Raw genomic sequence first — 21,453 nt, forward strand, 5'->3', positions numbered from 1 at the left:
TCTATCAGATAAAATTAGATTTGTCTTTCTGTTTTCTGTCATTAAAAATCAGGTTTGTTTTTTTTAGAGTTTCATATTAACAAAATCATACAGTATGTACTTTGTGCCTGGCTTCTTTCATTCAGCATACTGTTTTTGAGATTCATTCATGTTTTGTGTATCAGTAGTATTATTTCTTTTTTATTGATGAGTAGTGTTTCATTATATGTTATATCAGTTTGTTCATCCATGTATCCATTTGTTCATCCATTTATTAGTTTTCCTTTTTGTGTGTGGTCACAGTTGCTTTTATTGCACATCCAAGATGAACAGGTTCTTCAAAATTTTTAAACCTCATTTTCATTAGAAATATGATCCACAGTCTTCTTTCACAGAAAATTGACGCCCCGAGATGCTTTAAGCAACAGGTGTTAGTTTTCTCTTGCTTCACAAATTAGCACAAACTTAGTGGCTTAAAGTATTATTCTTAATTAGCTCATAGTTCTATAGCCAAAAGCCTGGGTGGGCTCAGCTGGGTTTTTGCTTAGGGTTACAAAGCCAAAATCAAGCTGGATGGGATTCCTATCTGGAGACTCTAGGGAAGAGTCTGTTTCTAGGCTCATTCAACTTACTGGCATATTTCAGTTCCTTGTGGTTGTAGGACTGACGTCCATTTTCTTGCTGGTAGTTAACTCAAGGTTGTGCTCAGAAATTAGTCAATGCTCTCCAGTGCTTGAACATGGCTTCTTCAATTTCGAAGCCAGCAGTGGAGCCTCAGAGTCTTCTTGTGCTTCAAATCTTTCTGAATTCTCCTCTGCTAGCAGCCAGAGGAAATTCTCTGCTTCTAAAGAATTCCTAGGGTACTTCTATTAGGCCCACCTGGAGGCAGCCCTTACATTTTTTGTAAAGTTTCATTTTTTATTTTTAAAATATATTTTTATTGATTTCAGAGAGGAAGGGAGAGAGAGATGGAAACATCAATGATGAGACAGAATAATTGAGTGTCTGCCTCTTGCATGCTCCTGACGTGATCCAGCCTGCAACCCAGGCATGGGCCCTGACCAGGAATCGAACAATGACCTCCTGGTTCATAGGTCCATGCTCAACTACTGAGCCATGCTGGCTGGGCAAACTTTCCCTCCCTGCCTCCCTCTCTTCCTCCCTCCCTTCCTTCCTTCCTTCCTTCCTTTATTTTTAAATGAAGGATTTTATTTTATTTATTTTAAAATGTTTTTATTGATTTCAGAGAGGAATTGAGAGAGATAGAAACATCAGTAATGAGAGATAATCATTGATTGGCTGCCTCCTGCATGCCCCCCATTGGAGATTGAGCCGCAACCAGTCATGTGCCCTTGACTGGAATCAAACCCGGGCCCTTTCAGTCCACAGGCCAACGCTCTATCCACTGAGCCAAACTGGCTAGGGCCAAACTTTCAGTTTTAGAATGGTCTTTCTGCCCTGGCCGGTGTGGCTCAGTTGGTTGGAACATCGTCCCATACACTGAAAGGTTGCAGGTTTGATTCCTGGTCAGGGCACACACCTAGGTTACAGGTTCAATCTTCAGTCAGGGCAACCGTTGATATTTCTCTCTCTCTCTCTCCCTCCCTCTGTAAAAAAAGAAAGAAAGAAAGAAAAAAATCAGTGAAAACATTCCTCGGGTAAGGATTTAAAAAAAAAGGCCTTTGTATTATTAAGCTGAACTTTGATATTTTAAGCATTTCTGTCCATTGAACCGTATGCCATTTCATTCTACAGCTTGATCCCCCTTCTTCCTGTGGCCCTTATATCATCCAGGTTTTCTCTTTAGATGGAAAATACCCATTTCCCCCTCTATTTTTTCACATGACATGTTATAGCACAGCATTAAGTATATCTACTGAAATCACAACTAGATTTAAATTCAGCTATGCCACCTACTAACTGTGATATTGGACAAGTTAACTTCTTGGTCTCCTTATCTGTCAATGTATACCTTATGGGATTAATTGACAGATTAAATGAACCAGTGCATGCAAAGCTCTCAAGCACCTTCCTGTCACATTATATACACACAAAATGTGTTAGCCAGTATTATTATTTCAGTATTGTTACCCTGTCCCCATTTTGTTCTTTTTCTTCTGGATGTGATCTGTTTTGTCAGTGATCAGAATAAAATGTACTGCCTGAATTGTACAAGTGCCTTAAAGAGGTGCATAGTCCTTTATTCAATAATTCTACTTTGGAAAGTGTATTCTAAGGATATAATCAGAGATGTGGGAAAATATTTTTTCAAAAATGTTCATCACAATGCAATTTGTAATGGCAAAATAGTAAAAGCAATCTAGGTTCCCATAAGGAAATAATGAAAGTAGGGCATATCTCTATGATGCTATAAAGCACATGCTAAAAATCACATTTTTAATGAAAATAATGACATGGGAAACATAACATTATGTTCAGTGTGAAAGTCATGATATAAAACAGCATATATAGCATGAACTGTATTTCTGAAATTATATATATTTTATTCACACACAGACAAATATTGATAGGGAAAATATTGGAAGGAAATATACCATGTGAACAATGGAATTATAGGTTTTTTATTTTTCTTACTATATTGTTTTGCAATAACTGCATATAACTTTTATAATCTCAAAAAGTATGTTAACTGTACTTTAAATTTATTTGTAGTCCATTTGTAGAACAGAACATGATAATCCACACCTTTATCTTGCACCAGCGAAATTTCAGAGTCCCATCTGTAGTCCAAGAAGATGATCTGCTGATGGCCACTCAGCTGGGAACTGGACTGAAGGCAGTGGGATCCTAGCAAGCGGCCTCTGGGAACCGGACAGCAGCACTCATTAGACTGTGGACTTGTGGACGTGCCTGGGAAGTCAGTCAGGCTGGGCACACGGCACACCAGTCAGTGGTGGCAGAAACAGTCATTTTTAGTGCTGTGTTCATTGTCACGCTGCACATGCTTGTTATGATAAGCTTTGATCTCTCTCACATCTTTCTGCATTCTTGACTTTTTCATCCCAGAAAGAATACAGCTTTGGGATCGACACTCCTAATTTTGTTTTGTTTTGTTCTAGTAAAAAAAGCAGAAGTGATCCTCAGTGTGTGGGGCTCCAAGGTCCCCGGGCACCTCTTGGTTGGAGGCCACGTTCAGGTGCTTCTGCCCCGTGCCTTTCAGTGGCCCAGCCAAGCTCTGCTGCAGCAAAGACAATGAGTCTTGAGCTCTGCGCACACATAGCTCAGTCAGTCTTTTGGCTTGTTTTTGCTGTTACTGTTGTTGGGGGTAGAACTGAGATAGGCAGGGGCTGTGCTGTTGCCCTCCACCTGCTAAAGGTCCCAATTTCTAATTGTTTCCATCCTGGGCATCACCAGTGGTTCTTTCTCAGGTCTTGTGGACTCTACCTCTCATATCTTGGGAGTACATTCTGTTTATCCGCTGACTCAAATTCCAAACATCTGAAGGATCATCTAGTCTCTGAACTCAACCGTTGCTTATAGATCTCAAAGCATTTACGAGACCCTGGAAAGGAGCTGAGGAAATTTATAGATAGATCCAGTGTCATTCATGTAGCATTTCCTGAGTACCTACTCTGTGTCAGATTCTGAACCAAGAGCTGTATGAGGTACACAGATGAGTGGCTTCAATTCAACAAACATCTGATCAGGACCTACTATGTGCAGGGCTCTGTGCAATGCACTGAGGAAGGAGATTAATGAGATGTAGTCTGCATGCTTATGAAAGTTAGAATCTATATAATCTGGGAAGAGACAGACGTGTGAATCACTCAATAAGTGGAATAAGTGCTATTTCTGTAGCAGGGCGCACAGGGAGGAACAGTTACTTCTGAAGTGGCCTGACCACTTACTAGCTATGTGCTTTCAGTCAAGGTATTTAACCACTCTGTTCCTCAGTTAATCTATCAAATGAAGATATAATGAGTTAATTCCCGTGAAGTGCTAGAATGGGATTCGGTAGTTAATACATGTTAGCAATTCTTCTCGTTTTTCTTTCTCCCTCCTTCCCAAGATGAGTGGTGAAGGTTAACCTGAACTAAGGGGATAGCATGAGCTGGGCAAGATGAGAATGGGGTAGTGGGTTGCTATGTATGGGGTCTCATGAGGCTGGAATGCAAGTATTGGTGGATAATTCTACTGGCGAAAGAGGCTAGAGAACTACACTAGGTCCAGACTATGGAGGATCTTCAATACCAGACAAAGGAATTTGGGCTTGAGCAACGGGGAGCAAAATAATCCACATATACTTTAGAGAGTATTTTGAACCCGGCTGGCATGGCTCAGTGGTTGAGTGCCGAGTTATGAACCAGGAGGTCCCGGTTCGATTCCTGGTCAGGGCACATGCCCAGGTTGCCGGCTCAATCCCCAGTGGGGACATGCAGGAGGCAGGCGATCAATGATTCTCTCTCATCATTGATGTTACTATCTCTTTCTCCCTCTCCCTTCCTCTCTGAAATCAATAAAAAAAATATTTTTAAAAAGAGAGTATTTTGGCTAAGCAGGGAGAGACTGGGGAGGAGAGGGACACCAGGAAGCTGTTGCAGGATTCTAGGCAAGAGCTAAGGGCAGAACAAAGACCCACCATGTCTCTGACGCTCTCAGCGTGGTGGAGGCTGAGCAAGAGATTTAGTTTTCTTCCTCTGAGCCTGCGGGTTTCTTGCTGAAGAAACATTGATTTGAATGATAGATTATTCCAGATAGCCCATAAATGTTAATATTCTGAGATTATGTTCAGCCTTCTGACCTCAAGGCTGAGCCACTCATACATCCCTGCCTGCTTAACTGCACTCATTGTATTGCATGTGAGCTGAGCATATACTCGAGACTTACTGCACATGCACACCAGTGGTTTGCACAGAGCTGGGCAGCTGTGGAGCCTGCTGGAATCTGAAATAGCCTTATTGCATTGCAGGGGAGCCTTTATGAAGAGAGGCCCAGTATTTAAAATCACAGCAATGAAAATTACCTTGATATTGATGGCATATGAAGACATATTTTTTAGAGGCCTTATATAAAAAGATTTGGGATATCAAGGCAGATAGAAGTAACACTGAACTCCTAAGTACTAGGAGCTGGGTTGGGTTCTTTGGCATACTGGCTCTCACTGCCTCTTCACAATCCTCTAAGGCTAGTGTTACTAAACCCATTTTACAATGAAGGCTCAGAAAAGAAAGTGCAGGCTCCTGCCCAAGGTCAGATGACTTAACAAATGTCAGATTTTGGACCAGATTCAATGACTTTTACATTTGTATACAGCTGTGTAATCACCCAAATTAGGTACCCCAGCAAGCCTCCCTCATGCTTCTTCTCCAATATATCCACCTAAAGATAACCATTATTCTACACTCTCCCCTTAGATTAGTTGTGCTTATTTAAACTTTTTAGCTTATTTTATTTTTATTTTTAAATAACTTCAAATTTATGGAAGAGGTGCAGCAATAATGTGAACTCTCCAAATCCTTCACTCAGGCACAGCATGTATTAACATTTTGCCACATTTGTGTCCTCTCTCTCTTTTCTGAAAATTTAACATTGATAGAATGCTGTTACTTAATCTACAGAGCATCTTCATATTTCTCCAATCATCTCAATATCTTTTTCACGTTGATCCAGATGCCAGTCTAGGATCATATATTGCATTTAGTTGTCATTGCTCTGTGCTTCCTTCCATCTGGAATAGCTTTAAAAAATCTTTTATGACATTGACATTTTTTTTCAGAGTACAGAATAGTTGTTTTATATAATGACCCTCCATTTGGTTTTATCTGATTTTTCCTCATGATTAGATTTCACTTAGGCACTTTTGGCAGGAATAGGAAATAAGTGAGGTTGTGTCTTTAATGTATTGCATGAAGAGGCATCTCATGTCAGTTTATCCCATTAATAGTGATGCTAATTTAGATCACTTGGGTAAGATGGTGTTGCCTCCCTCCTAAGGTCACTATTTCTCCTTTGTTATTAAGAAGTAATCTCTTACCCTTTAAAACAGCATGGAGGGACCTGGAGAGTATCATGCTAAGTGAAATAAGTCAGTCTGAGAAAGACAAGTATCACATGTTCACACTCATGTGGAATCTAAGTAACAAACTGATGAATGGAGTGGATATAGAGACATGGAAGCATGGAACAGAATGCAGAATCTCAGAGGAAAGGTGGGGGAGGGTGGGTGGGTGGGAGGTAATCAACCAAAGACCTTGTATGCATATATTCATAACCCGTGGACACAGACAATAGGGTGCTGAAGGCCTGGGGTTGGGGCAGGTTGGAGGGGGTCAATGGGGGAAAAGAGGGGGATACTTTAAACAATAAAAAATGATTTTTTTGAAAATTAAAAAAACTATATAGATATTTTTAAGCTTTATAGATATTTCTATTTATAACATTCACATATTTAATAAATATGTGAATAAGTATATAATTAACATAAAAAAGAAGTAATCTGTGAAGAGATACTTTGAGACTATATAAATATCTTGTTCCTCTTCAGATTTTTGCCCAGTAGTTCTACCATCCATTAATAATTCTTCCTTGAATTAGCTATTACTATTGCAAAATTATTTTCTTCTTTTACATTTATTATTCTTGACATCGTACTATAAGGAAGAGCTTTTCCTGCTCCCCTATTTATTATTCAGTGTGTACTCATGAATTTTTATTTTATTCATTGAGTTATAATCTGCTGTCATCATTCATTTTGATGCTCAAGTTCTCCCTGATTTAGCCACTGGGAGACCCTTCAAACCGGTTCTTATATCCTTTTGACATGCCCCTGTAATTCTTTGATCAACTCCTTTTTTCCTGGCACAAATAGATGTTTCAGGCTCAAATTGTTCTTCCCCTTTCCAACCCTAGAACCAGCCACTTCTCTAAGGAGCTCTGACTTATCTTAGTTGAATAGCACTCAAAAGCTAAGATCATGCACCAAGTGAACTCATTGCTTCTGTGGTGTTACTTATTCTAGGAATTTCATATTGGTTTAATTCATTGTGTGTGTGTGTCTGTGTGTGTGTGTGTGTGTAAAACTGTGAGTTCATACTGATACCTCTATTTCTGATTCAGTGTCCACAGGGTTCATTTTTGCCATCCCTCATATTTGTGTTTCCTTCAATCTACATTGAAAACTCTGGCTCCCGACAACATTAATATATTAATATATTATATATATATATAATTATATATTTATATATATACTAGAGGCCAGGTGCGCAAAAATTTGTGCACTCGGGGGGAAGGGGGTGTCCTTCAGCCCGCCCTGTGCCCTCTTGCAGTCTGGAACCCCTCGGGAGATAACGCCCTGCTGGCTTAGGCCTGCTCCCAGGTGGCAGAGGGCAGGCCCAATCCCTAGGTGCAGCCCCTGGTCGGGCTCAGAGCAGGGCCGATTGGGGATTTGGGGCGCCACCCCCTATCATGCACAGAGCAGGGCGGATCGGGAGATTGCGATGCCATCCTCAGTCACGCTCAGGGTAGGGCTGATTGGGGGGTTGGGGCACTGCCCCCTGTCACACTCAAGGCAGGGTCGATGGGGAGGTTGTGGCGCCAACCCCTGTCACACACAGAGCAGGGCCAATCAGGGGGTTGGGGCGCTGCCCCCTGTCACTCACAGAGCAGGGCCCATCAGAGGGGTTGGGGCTCCGTACCCTGTCATGCACAGAGCAGGGTCGATCAGGGGGTTGGGGAGCTCCCCCCTGTCACGCACAGAGCAGGGCCCATCAGGGAGTTGGGGAGCTCCCCCTGTCACACACAGAGCAGGGCTGATCAGGGGTTTGGGGAGCTCCCCCCTGTCACTCACAGAGTAGGGCTGATAGGGGAGTTGGGGCACTGCCCCCTGTCACACACAGAGGAGGGCGGATCAGGGGGTTGGGGTGCCGTACCCTGTCACACTCAGGGCAGGGCTGATGGGGAGGTTATGGCTCTACCCCATCACACACAGAGCAGGGCCCGTGGGGCGGGGGGGGGGGGGGTTGGGGCGTCGCACCCTGTCACACACAGAGCAGGGCCGATCAGGGGGTTGGGGCACCACACCCTGTCACACACACAGCCGCAGGGCGATCAGGGGGTTGGGGAGCTCCCCCCTATCAGACACAGAGCAGGGCTGATCAGGGGGTTGGGGCGCCTTCCCCTGTCATGAACAGAGCAGGGCCAGTAGGGAGGTTGTGGCCCCACCCCCTGTCACACACAGAGCCGCAGGGCGATCAGGGGGTTTGGGCGCTGCCCCCTGTCATGCTGATCCCAGTGCCGGGAGGCACATTACCCTTTTACTATATAGGATAGAGACCTGGTGCACGGGTGGGGGCCGACTGGTTTGCCCTGAAGGGTGTCCTGGATCAGGGTGGGGGTCCCCACTGGGGTGCCTGGCCAGCCTGGGTGAGGGGATGATGGCTGTTTTCAGGCTGGCGGGTGACTGAAGCTCCCAACCGTTCCTTTTTTTCTTTTTTTTATTCTGGGCCAGCTTTAGCTCTGAGGCTCCAGCTCTTAGGCCTCCGCTGCTGAAAGCAGGTATCTGGTTTGTTTCGGTTCTATAATCGAAACAATGTATAACTCCAGCTCTGAGATCCCGCAGGCTGAAAGCAGGTTTCTGGGGTTTTGTTTAGCTTCAGTATTTGTTACAATGTTTCAAACTGCAGGCTCAGAGGCCGGCAAGGCAGGTGGGGAACGTTGGTTTCTTCCGTCACTGAAGCAAGCAAGCCTCATGTTAGTTTCAAGCTGCCTGGCTGCCGGCCGCCATCTTGGCTGGCAGTTAATTTGCATATCGCCCTGATTAGCCAATGGGAAGGGTAGCAGTTGTACGCTAATTACCATGTTTTTCTTTTATTAGATAGGATAATCATATATTAATATATTTCCTCATTTGCTCATTCCTACAGTATACTAAATACGTTTAAAGCTGATACATGCATGCTACTACGATTTTTAAAAATCCACTCAGTAGAGTTAAATACTTTTTTTGCAGTTTTTTATTTTTAAACAGAAGTTTTTAGTTACAGTACTATGTTTAAAAGTTACCAGGATTGCCTGGCCAATGTGGCTAAGTGGTTGAGCATCAACCCATGAACCAGGAGGTCACAATTCAATTCCTGGTCAGGGCACACGACTGGATTGCAGGCTCAATCTCCTTTAGGGGGCATGCAGGAGGCAGCTGATCAATGAGTCTATCTCATCATTGATCTTTCTATCCCTCTCCCCCTTTCCCTTCCTCTCTCTGAAATCAATAAAAACGTATTTTTAAAAACAGTTCCCGGGATTAGTTCTTTTTGCCCCTTTAGAACAGTTATATTATTTATTTAAAATAAGTAGAAGCATATAATATTTACTCTTCTGTGCATGATTTCTTTATTTTACCATTATTCTTGAAGATTTATCTGTGCTGTGACTAGCTGTAGTCTCCCCCCCCCCCCCATTAATATGAAGTTTTCTGAATATACTACCCTTTATCCATTCTACTGAGGATGAATATTTGGGTAATTTTATGTTTTTATTTATTATAAATAAAGCTTCTATGAACATTCTTGTACATGTCTTTTAATGGAAGTAAGTAATTTATTTTGGGTACTTAGGGAGAGAAAGAGAGAGAGAGAGAGAGAGAGAGAGAGAGAGCGAGCGCTTTAGTAGATGTAGATTTTCAAAGCAGTTGTTGAATGTACATTCCTGCCAGCTATGTAAGAGAGTCCCATTTATTCCACATCCTTACCAGCACTTTGTATTGGCAGTCTTTTTTAATTTCAGCCTTTCTTGACTATTAGGGTAACTGTTAACATTTTTTTGAGAAACATGCTATAGTATGTTTGACTGGTCTGAATCTATTAATTGCCTGTCTTTGAGTTTGGTTGTTCAGCTCACAAGCTTCCACTTGTTCTCAAGGGTATAAGTAATGTAATGGTTTGCTTTTCTGAAATCTACTAGTAAATGCATTGTGTGTCAGGTTCTTTTAGTCTGCAAGGATCAGAGATACTCTCAGGTTACGTTAGTGTTGTAAGGATGGGCGTAAGTAAGGAAAACAGGTGAAACAAATGTCTCATAAAAGGACAGCTGGCCCTGGCCAGTTTGACTTAGTGGCTAGAGCAGTGGTTCTCAACCTTTGCTGCACATTAGAATCACCTGACCTCACCCCATAACAAAGAAACAGAATTTCTGGAGGATGAGGCCCAGAAATCAGGATTTTAAAAAGATTCCCAGGTGATTCTAATGTGCAGCCAGGGTTGAGAACCACTGTGCTAGAGCCTTGGCCTGTGGACCGAAGGATCCCTGGTTCAATTCCGGTCAAGGGCACATACCTTGGTTGTAGGCTCCTCCCCAGCGTGGGCCCTGGACAGGGTTCGTGCAGGAAGCAACCTATTGATGTGTTTCTCTCACATTGATATTTCTCTCTGTCTTTCCTTCTCTCTAAAAATCAATGGAAAAATATCCTCAGGTGAGGATTTTTCTTTTTTTTTAAAAAAAAAGAACAATTGGAAGGTCATTTAGAACACAAGGCAGCTAGACATCTAGACTTTCTTAAGCCTTGCAACTCTCATGTTCTGGTGACGTAGCTACTCATCTCTACTTTGACTGTTCTTGCTGCTTTTGATTCTTCTGCCTGTAGGTCTTCATTTTAATCTTTCTTGTGTCTGTTTCTTCCAGCTACTGCTCTAGCTACCAACTAGGCTAGAGGACTCACTGCCGACAACCATTTTCAGATAGAATTTTCACATGAAATCACTTCACAGACTGTGGCCAATTTATGCATTAACCTACTTTGGGACAGTTATCCATCCATAGTCCAATTAGATGTGGCCTGAGAGAGCAGGAGCATGTAGTATTGTTACAGAAAAACCGGACAAGAACCAAACAGCGCTCTGAGAGTTTGGAGTTACACTTTGTTCACCGCGGCAGGCTTAGGGAAATGAATCCAAATTCTAAGCAAAGCTACAAGCAGAACTTCCCTTTTTATAGAAGAGCCAGCCCTTTGTGCGCTTGCTGGTGGCGGCCTTGAAAACTATACAATTCTATCCAATTAAAAATGCACCTGGCATGGCATTGAGTGTATTTAGTCTCTGGCCTACAAGGTCAGACAGCTAAGTTTATCTCCCCCATTATTCAAGCAGGCTAGAAAGCAAAGTTATTTTTTCCAGAATAAGAGGCCGTCCAAAGAATAGCAGAGAATTCCAAACAGTAGTTTTACAGAATAGGGGTTTTCCTTCACAGTATCAGTGTAGCAACTTAGGAAAAAGAAATTCCCTTAGAAGGACACTAAGGGCAAATCAAGCATTCTGGGTGCCTGGCTAGTTTAATTGTGTGTTATATTCTACTTGTTGTGTATATCATAGTCTAATTCAGTAGACATTTCTGAAGCTCTTTCCTTATCTGCCAATAGAGTAACTGTTGAAAAAGGAAATGAACTGTTGATAGTGAACCTATGCCAGTTCCTAATGCTTATAGTTTCTTTTTTTTAAAAATAATTTTTTAAAAATATATTTGTATTGATTTCAGAGAGGAAGGGATGGGAGAGAGAGATAGAAACATCAGTGATGAGAGAGAATCATTGATTGGCTGCCTCCTGCACACCCCTACTGGGGATCGAGCCCACAACCCAGGCATGTACCCTTGGCTGGAATTAAACCTGGGACCCTTCATTCCGCAGGTCAATGCTCTATCTACTGAGCCAAACTAATTAGGGCTTTATAGTTTCTTTTTACAGGTTCTAGAAATGTATGTATAGAACAGGGTTAAGTTCAAAGTGAATTTTATTCTATAGATTCTGGGGGGAGGGGGGAGGCTGTGAAAGGGTTTTAGAATGTTTGAGTTATGCCGGGTTGTTGTTACCCCATTTTAAAGGTGAGGGAACTGAAGGCCACAGAGGCAGAGATTTGTCCAAGGGTTATTTGACCAGGAAATGGCAGGGCCAAGAATCAAATCCAGGTCTCCTGGTTCCATAACAAGAGCTCTTTCCACTTTCTCACCCTGACTAGAAAGACATGTCCTACATCCATACTCAAATGATTGACAATACAAAGGAGACTTGACCAGGGCAAACTGTAGCCAAGGCAGTGGTAGGATTTGAGATAAGGCAGATCTCCGTGGGGCCGAGGTAATCTGGGAGGCTTCCTCAAGGCAGTGGGTTTTAACTGGGTCTTATAGGGTTGGTCGGGTTTAGAATGGTATGGAAAAGGGAGAATGGTGCCAATAAAGGTACAAAAGTGGGGAAACCAATTGTCCAGGGACAGAGAAGAGACTTAATGTTGCTGAGATAGTGGCTTTATGCAGAAAAGGGGTAAGAGATCAAGTGTGGTAGGAAGTTAGGAGGCTTTAAGACTATGACAACTTAAAAATGTTGTTTTAAAAATGAGATCATCAAAACACACGCACACAGAAAAATGAGATCATGACATGACAAAGAGAAGGCTTGATGTCATTTAGCTATCTTTTAAGAGAATTGGGCTACAATGAAAAGGATTGAACTAAGATGGTAGCAGCTGTAAATCAAGACATAGATTGGAGAGTCTTTGAGAAAATGAATTAGTTGGGTAGAGACAGAATAGGAAGAAGAGAGAGTCAGAGATCTGCCAGTCACGTGAGTTTGGGCCTTATTGCCTGGCACTCTGGTACCAGTATCAGAAGAGGAAGCAGTATGTGTAGCGCTTGAGCTCACAGGCTTTGGATCAAAGCCAGCCTGGGTGTATAGCCCGTGTGACCTGGGACTAGGCTTTACCTCCTTGGAGTAGGGAGACGGAGTGCCACTTCTCACAGGGGCTGAGGCTGTGTGTGTAAAGTGCAATTCTATCATGTCACATGCCTGGCATCCCGGCACTTTCCAAATTTTAGCTCTCTTCCTCCCCATCCCCACCTCTCTATCTGAGAAGGTAGTACCTAGTTTAAGCCTCATTTTCTAAGGTATATAAAGTGCCTTGAAAAAAAGGAATTTGCTTTACAAGAGGGAATGGGTTCTTCTGCCAGGACTTTGAGGTGGAGGACAGAGGAAGCCACTGGGCCTGGAGATTTCATTTTTTTTTTTAATCTCTTTTGGCATCTAGGCTTCAGTAAAAAAGTCAAGCCTCACACTGGGCGTTAAAGGTGTCTTTCTAAGGCGAGGTGCTTCCAGAAGCAAGCAGCTGTGCCTCCTCTCTGCTGTCACCATGGGCTCCATTTGGCACTATTTGAGCCAGGGGCAAAAATTCCGTTGGCTAGCAGGGTTGCATTTTGCCTGTGAAACATGCCCAACCTCGCAGCCCTGCTTTTCTAACAGGTTTAGAAATTCTGATTGTCTCCCCAGAGCTCTCCACTCATGGCAACTGGGTTTGGGCGGAGTTCTAGCAAAGGCTGCGCAGAGGCGCCCATTCCCTGCCTCTGAACCCCAAGGGAGGCTGCCTTTCTAGAGCTGTTCCCAGCGCGCTTCTCCTTCCTGGGGGCCGTGCTAGCACTCTCGGTGAAGGGGAGAGCTCAGGCTTGGAATCCCTCCTCCGATTCCGGGGGGAATGGCCGCCCCGCCCCTGGTGTCACGTGCCTCCGCACTGGCGCCTCGTTGCCATAGTATCCGTGGGCTGGGCGCATTGGCACCTGCAGGAACCAATCAACAGGCCCTGCAGGCCTCGCCTGCATCCCAGGATGGTCCCTGGGCTGTCACTAGCTGCTCATCAGGAGATCAGGGCGGTCCCGGGCTTCTCCTTTTTATCTCAGTGCTTCTTCTTCCCCTGGGTCCTGTTTGTAACCCACCCCAGTCTGTTTTCCCCGCCTTGATTTCCTCAGGCTCAGTTGAAAAATCCAGTGGAGGTCCCCGCGAAGTGACAGCTTCCACAGGGAGGGCAGGGGACAAAGCCTTGTTGCCATTTTACACACACCCCGCCCCTCCCCCAGAGCCCTGGAGCAGTCTCTTGATCGGTCCAGGGAGGACACCTCTAGCCCTAGGATGATGATGTTTGGGCCTTGTAAATATAGGAATCTTCCCCTTTAGATCCCTGATAATTGATACAGGATTCCAGGATGTAGGAAATTGGGTGAGCAGTGTATTTCCATCCTGTGTACAAGCAAGAAAGCTTAAAACAATTGGGAGGACAGAAAGGTTGAATCCGAATGATCACAGAATCCTGCATCTCCATTATCTGTAAGACACTGGGCAAGCTACCTTATCTCCCTACACCCCAGTCGCCTCATTTGTAAAGCAGCTGTAGCAAAAGAGTCCCTCTCTTATGTTTGGTATGTGTTTAAATGAGATAAAACAGGCAAAGCAGTTAGCCAGGTGCCTGGCACCAAGCACTCAAAAGGACCAGTCAGCTGTTTTTAGAAATGGTTCAAGTGTACTGCTGAGAACTGAAGTGCTCACATTCAACATCCTGCAAATATTTTCATGTTAATCTAATTTTTGCTTATTCATTTAGTTATCCATTCATTTAACTCATTGGGCATCTACTACCAGTCAATTCTTGCCCCAGCTAATCCCCATCTAGCTGCAGTTAGTGGGGTCCAGCCCATGGGAGATCCCTGAGCAGCTCCTCTCATCAGAACTGATGGAGTCTAGCCTGGCAGGAGAGTTGTTGGGAGATCTTATCCCTGTGGTAGTTGGGGGGTAGCAGGGGGTGGGGCTTGGAAATTGTTTTCTGCAGCTCTGCCTCCTGAGGCTGAGATGCCTGAACAGAGAAGATCCCTCTAGCACAGCGGTTCTCAACCTGTGGGTTGCGACCCCTTTGGGGGTCAAACGACCCTTTCACAGGGGTTGCCTAAGACCATTGGGAAACACATATATAATTACATATTGTTTTTGTGATTAATCACTATGCTTTAATTATGTTCAATTTGTAACAATGAAATTGGGGGTCACCACAACATGAGGAATTGTATTAAAGGGTCGCGGCATTAGGAAGGTTGAGAACCACTGCTCTAGCATATGAGCAGCACTGAGTCAGACAACTTTCCACAGCCACCTTTGTCCCACTCTTCACCCTTGGGGAGGCGTGTCCACTTCTCTTAAAGGCCCCATCCAGCAAGCTGGAACCTACTTCCTCTATAGTGAGACTCTGTCTCCCAGGACTGACCTCTGTGGCTGGTTTACTGTGCGTTCCTGGAACAATCTACTGTGCTATTGATGCTCCTGTCATCTCTATACTATTCTTGTAGTGCCCTTCCCTTCCTGCCCTCTGTGCATCTCAGTGCCTGTCTTCACTTGGGCTAGAATGGCCACATGACTACTAACACTTGTTTTGGGATCATCTAACTTCTCTGGGCCCCTTACCTTTTATTTCCTCCTCCCCTCCCACCCCTTCATGCCCTGCACTTGGGCAGTGTGGCAGGGACACTGCTAGGCAGGCACTTTGCTGGATCTCTGAGAAACAGTGGTGCCTAACTCATGCTCGGGTCATGAATAGATACCTCATGTGTGATAAGGGCTGTGACAAATAATGCTGTGGGAGTAGCCAGGCTGGAGCAGCTGGCTCTGCCTGGGGCAGTCAGGGTCCGCTTTACAAGGAGGTGATTAAAATTCTTTTTTTAATAATTGATTTCAGAGAGGAAGGGAGAGGGAGAGAGAGATAGAAACATTAATGATGAGAGACAATCATTGATTGGCCACCTCCTGCACGCCCCACCCTGGGGATCGAGCCTGCAACCTAGGCCTGTGCCATGACTGGGAATCAATCCTTGACCTCCTGGTTCATAGGTTGACACTCAACCACTGAGCCACACTGGCTAGGCAAGGAGGTGATATTTGAGCAATCTTGAAGGATTTAGCTAGGTAGACAGTGGGAGAAAGGGAATTCCATTCAAAGAGAATAGCATGCATAAAAGCCTGAAACCCTATAGTGTTCTTAGAGAAAATATAATGTGGTGTGAATAGAACCAAAGGAATACTAGTATGTTATTTGGAGTTGAGGGTTCATGGGTAGCAGAGGCAGGAAATGAGGCCAGAGAGGTAAGCTGGAGCCTCCTCCTGGGTAGTTTAGTCTACCCTCCCAAAGCTGGGAGCCTGTGCAGGGTTCTGTATAGGGCCACGACATGGTCAGATTTGTGTGTAAGAAAGTTGAGACATCTGGCTGTGAGGAGAGGGGCGTGTCTCACTTGTCCTCTAGCAATTCTGTGAGGCAGATGGGGCAGATATTGTTATGTACTTGTTCACACCTGAGGACATTGTTTACACCTGAGAACGCTGAGGCCGGAGGATACCTGGCTAACTGTCCAGGAAGTAGAGGACCGAGGATTCACCTGGCTTCCTGTCTCTGAATCTCTTCCTCAGGGCACACTGCCATTGTTAACTGCATCTTCTAGAAAGCTGCCTGCAGCTGGGCAGTGGGAAGATGCTCACAGAGCAATATGAAGCAAATGGTCATTGATACAATCTTGTTGAAGGAGTGGGGCATTGGGGCTCTGTGGCCTGTGGTGTTCAGTGTCCTGACCTCTGCGCCAATGCCTAGCCAGCAGGAAGCAGCAGGGAGCCTTGGGCTCCAAGCTCTATGTGGCCTTGACAAAATCCACTCATCACTGTCTCGCTCATTAATTCAGAGAAGCACCTGCTGCCCAATACTTGCATTGGGTGAAGCATCTGGTCCTCAAGGTGCAGTCCACAGCCCCAGCTTGAGCCCTGGCAGTCAGAGAGGCAGGCCCTTTCTCTGTCCAAGTTGTGAAATTAAATAATTTTATTTTTGTATTCTTTTCTTTTTAAATTTTTATTTCAGAGAGGAAGGGAGAGAGAGAGATAGATAGAAACATCAACGATGAGAGAGAACCATTGATTAGTTGCCCCTGCACGTGCAACACTGAGGATCCAGCCCACAACCTGGGGATGTGCCCTGGCCAGAATCAAACCGCAACCTCCTGGTTCATAGGTCGACGTTCAAGCGAAATAACTTTATTTTTGAAAAACAAATGTAGTATTATCTAGCACCACAGAACAGGAGCTTGGAGATCAGGCAGACCTGGGTTTCAGTTCTGCCACTGCCACTTAGCTGGCTGTGAAATCATTTAATATGTATGAGCTCAGTTTCTTATCTCTAAAATGAGCAAAGTCAAACTTACCTGAAAAGGATTATTGTGCTGATTAAGATGTGTGATGTTTATAAAGTACCTGGGCAGAATGCCTGGCACATGAGTCCTCAGTATATGGTGGCTTTAATTCCTGCTTTTTTTTTTTTTTTTATTAGTTAAGGTATTACAAATGTGTCCTCATCCCCCCCCATTAACCCCCAACCTCCCCCCCACACACAAACTCATGCTCCCATCCCCCTGTTGTCCATGTCCATTGGTTTGGCTTATATACATGTATACAAGTCCTTCGGTTGATCTTAATTCCTGCTTTTATTGCTGCCATTATCACCATTACTGCTACCACCACCGTTAAAGAACATTTCAAAAATAGGGACTAGAAGTTGCCCTTGTAATTTAGTTATGTTTCTTTCAAATCTTCCCCCTCTCGCCCCCACCCCACCACCCCCGCAACAAAACATATCAGATTTTATACCAGGCAGGGTTTTTTTCCTCTGTAGTGCATTGTACTTGTTTTTAATAGATTATTTTCTGATTAGAAAAATAGTGTATAAAATTAGAAAGCATTAAAAAAGCAAAAGGAAAAACCATACTTGTAATGCCTGTCTCATCCCTAGTCCAGAGTCAATCACTGTCAAAATTTGATGTATCTCCTTCCAGTCTTTTATGCATGCTCTATTATAGAGTTGTGATCATATTGCATATTACAGTTTTTAGGTGATTTTTCAGTTCACAGGATATCATAACTATTTTCCTTTATTGTAAGCATCATTTTCCAAGTCTGTACAATAGTCTATCAGATGGCTCTATCATAATTTACATAAGCATTCTCCTAACGTTAGATATCTAAGGTTTTTCCAGTCTTTCAATCTAAACATCTTTCTATGATGGAACCTAGGGAATCAGCCTCCATGTAACCAGGAAGCATACAATGAACTGGTGCTGTGTGTATGACACATGGTGGAGCCTCTTAGAGAAATTATCTCCAGAGCCTGTCCCAAAGGACCTCAGAGCCTAGACCAGGGGTCCTCAAACTACGGCCCGCGGGCCACATGCAAATACAAATATTGTATTTGTTTCCGTTTTGTTTTTTTACTTCAAAATAAGATCTGTGCAGTGTGCATAGGAATTTGTTCATAGTTTATTTTTTAAAACTATAGTCCGGCCCTCCAACGGTCTGAGGGACAGTGAACTGGCCCCCTGTTTAAAAAGTTTGAGGACCTCTGGCCTAGACAACCTGGGAATCTTTCCTGGGATAAAATATACAGGTGCTTCTTTGCCAGATACTGTCAGGGAGTCCACCCAGGTGCGGGCACCCCTCTTCCCTGTAGAAGCTGAGACCTGGGAAGCACAGCTTTTATAAGGAAAAAACTTCAGATGCCTTGCTGCCCTTTCTCACCCACCAACGTGTTATTTGGCTGTCAGTGCTCAAATGCCTTTTGAATCTGTTACTGTTAGGGGCCTATGCTGATTACTTTGAATGGTTTTCACTGGGAAAGAGTGAGCAGCTATAGCATCAGGGAAGGAACTGATGTGAGAATCAGAATGGTTCTAGTCTTAGTTTTTTAAAAATTGATTTCAGAGAGGAAGGGAGAGAGAGAGAGAGATAGAAACATCAGTGATGAGAAAGAATCATTGATTAGCTGCCTCCTACACGCCCCCCACTGGGGATTGTCCCTGCAACCCAGGCATGTGCCCAATCAGGACTCGAACTATGAACTCCTGGTTCATAGGTTGACGCTCAACCACTGAATCACGTCGGCCAGGCTCTTGCCTTAGTTTTGACACACACTTGCTCTGGCACCCTAGACAAGTTCTGTCCTCTTCCCAAGCCTCAGTTTTTAATTCGTAATGTAGAAAGATTGGACTGGAAGATCTCCAGGGTTCTCCCCTCATTGACATTCTGTGAGTACCTGGAGACTCCCTCTTGCCAGGAGTTGGAGTGAACATCCTGATAAAGGTCACAGGATGCTTCTCCAGAGTGTTGAGTTCCTTTTAATTAGTACCCGGAGAACTGTTTCTGCTTTTGTATTCTCAATCACTTCCTCCTGGTAGCAATTGGGAGGTGCAGAGACTGAAAGGCAAGAAGGGCCTCTGGCTGGGTGGACACTGGATTCAGAACCCCAAATGATTATCCATTGTATATTAGGTATTTGTTCTTTTATGTATTTTGTTCTTTCATTCATTCTCCTACTTAGCAGATGTTAGCTGAGTCTGTGGCCTTGTACAATTCAGCTGTGCAATACAGAGGTGAATAAGACTTAGTCCTGTTCTCAAGACAAAGACAGTCTAGTGAGGAGACAGATAAAACAATAAAAGGCCCCAAAATGATTGCCACAATGGGGGTACATATAAGTTGTTCAATGAAAGGAGTGCTTGAGTCTGCAAGTGCGAAGGAGTCTCAGTGGACGGTTTGCGATTTTAAAGGATGAGTGGACGTTTTCTGGGTAGGCAGTTGAGGAGAGGTCATTCCAAGCAGAGGAACAGCATGTGCAAAGGCCCAGAAGTATGATGAACGCATCCAGAGAACTACAGATGTTTGTGTGACTGGAAGGTGACAGGAGAGTGAGCAGATGGGAAAAGTCAAACATTTGTCCTTAGACAAGTCAGTTTCCACCAAATTCTCTGCTCATTCTCTCCATCCAGATGAGAGTGATGGTCTTTTTCAGTTCAGTTTTCAAGAACTGTCATTTGTATTGCCTTATATTTCTGTTTTTCTGGTAATATGTGCTCAGTATAGAAAGTTTGAAAAAATACAGACATACAAAGAAGAAAGGATTTTTTTAAAAATTACTCATGGTTCACTGCCTAAAAACAAATATATTATTAACATCTTGTATATTTCATTCAATTTTTTATCACTTTTTCTTTTTATGTAATTGTGAGTATGTTATAATTATAATCAACTTTTGTATATGGTGCCACTTTCTACTTCCTAAAATTTGCCAAAAATAGATGTTAGTGTTATTAAAAACTGATCATAAAATATACAGGCTAAAATACTGAAACATTTTCTTTCTTTAGTATAACTTATTTCCTTTCATTTTACAGATCTCCTGTGGCTCGGAACATAATCTGGCAGTGATTGGTAAGTAGCTAAAATACTGGTAGCTATTTATTCTGAAACTCATGTGGCAAAATTGGAGAAGACTCTTGGTTAACCAGGGGCCAGGGTGTGTGTATGGTGTGGTGTGGTGGTGGTGGTGGTGGTGGTGGTGGTGGTGTGTGTATTGGGGAGATTCTGAGAAATGGGAGTCTTTGGTTGACCAAGGCTTTTCTAGAACCTCCTTTTCTACAAATTTCAATCCACATATTCGAGCATCTTTTTAAGCTGCCTGCTGGTCTTCCTACCTGAGGAAGTGGCATTTGAGGATATGAAAGATCTTGAAGGATATTAAAGACACAAAAGGGGAAGAGGGTTGAGCTGCTACTCCTTCCTTGAGGAAATCCCTTCCACCAAGTTTGTTCCTCTTGGTTGGCTCTTTCGTTGGAAATATGGGGCTCTGTTCACCAAGTGCCTTGTATTTTGTGGTGCTTGGGAGCTCCGTTGAAGCCTCTGATTCAGTAAGGCTTCCTCTTAGTTGACTCTGGATAACCAGGGCCTATGTAATTCCTTCAAGGAGCCTTGTTACTTCCACAGGTAGACTGTCTTCTTCTCATGGTGCATTAGAGAGACAGCAATGTGGGGCCTGCCTGCCTAAGTTCAGCACAGGTTGCCACTTATTAGCTGTGTGAACTGGACAAGTGGGTACTTAACCGTTCAGTGCCTCATTTTCTTCATCTTTAAAATGGGGAGGGCAGTAGTGCCTACCTCAGAGGGTTGTTGAGGGGGTTGTTAATACATGTAAAGGACGTGGAACAGTACTTAGCTCCTAGTAAGGGTTTTAGAAGTGCTGGTTGTTATTACAAACATCATTTATTCATATAATTGCCCTCCTGTGGGCTGCTGTTCCCCATCTATAAAATGGAAGGGTTAAAACAGGAAACCAAGATTCCCTCCAGCTCTGATATTCTTTTTGATATATTTTTATTGATTTCAGAGAGGAAGGGATGGGAGAGAGAGATAGAAACATCAATGATGAGAGAGAATCATTGATTGGCTGCCTCCTGCATGCCCCCTACTGGGGATCAAGCCCACCACCCGGCATGTGTCCTGACCAGAATTGAACCGTGACTTCCTGGTTCATAGGTCAACGCCAAATCACTGAGCCATGCTGCCGGCTGGACCAGCTCTGGTATTTTAGGACTGTATTACAACCTTCTCACCGCTCCCTGTGCTGAGCTCCTGCTCCCTCCCAGCCTCTGACTCTGAGCTGCTGAGGGCAAGGCCTCTGCATTTTCCTTTTGCTTCCTGCCTGTGGCACCCAGAGCGGTGCCTGGCACTCAGCAGAGACTTGAGCTCTCTTTTCTGAATTGAGCTAGACTGGCTCAGCTGCCTGGAGTGGCAGCAGTTTGAAGCACTCCTTGGCAGGCCTGAACGTGATGTGCAAGGAGGCAGAACCAAGGACAGCAGAA

General features: G+C 43.9%; 1 protein-coding gene across 5 annotated transcripts in view; it reads left to right on the forward strand.

Annotated features, from left to right (window-relative positions):
- Positions 1 to 21,453, forward strand: part of SERGEF (secretion regulating guanine nucleotide exchange factor) — a 195,231-nt gene that overhangs the window by 114,575 nt on the left and 59,203 nt on the right. For all 5 annotated transcript variants that reach the window (XM_081099598.1, XM_081099595.1, XM_081099597.1 and 2 more), the window contains one exon: positions 19,990 to 20,026. In XM_081099598.1, coding sequence (XP_080955724.1) covers positions 19,990 to 20,026 — 37 coding nt within the window. The remainder of the gene's footprint in view (positions 1 to 19,989; positions 20,027 to 21,453) is intronic.

Source organism: Myotis nattereri (assembly GCF_964212035.1).
Source record: "Myotis nattereri genome assembly, chromosome: 9".
NCBI classification, from domain to species: domain Eukaryota; kingdom Metazoa; phylum Chordata; class Mammalia; order Chiroptera; family Vespertilionidae; genus Myotis; species Myotis nattereri.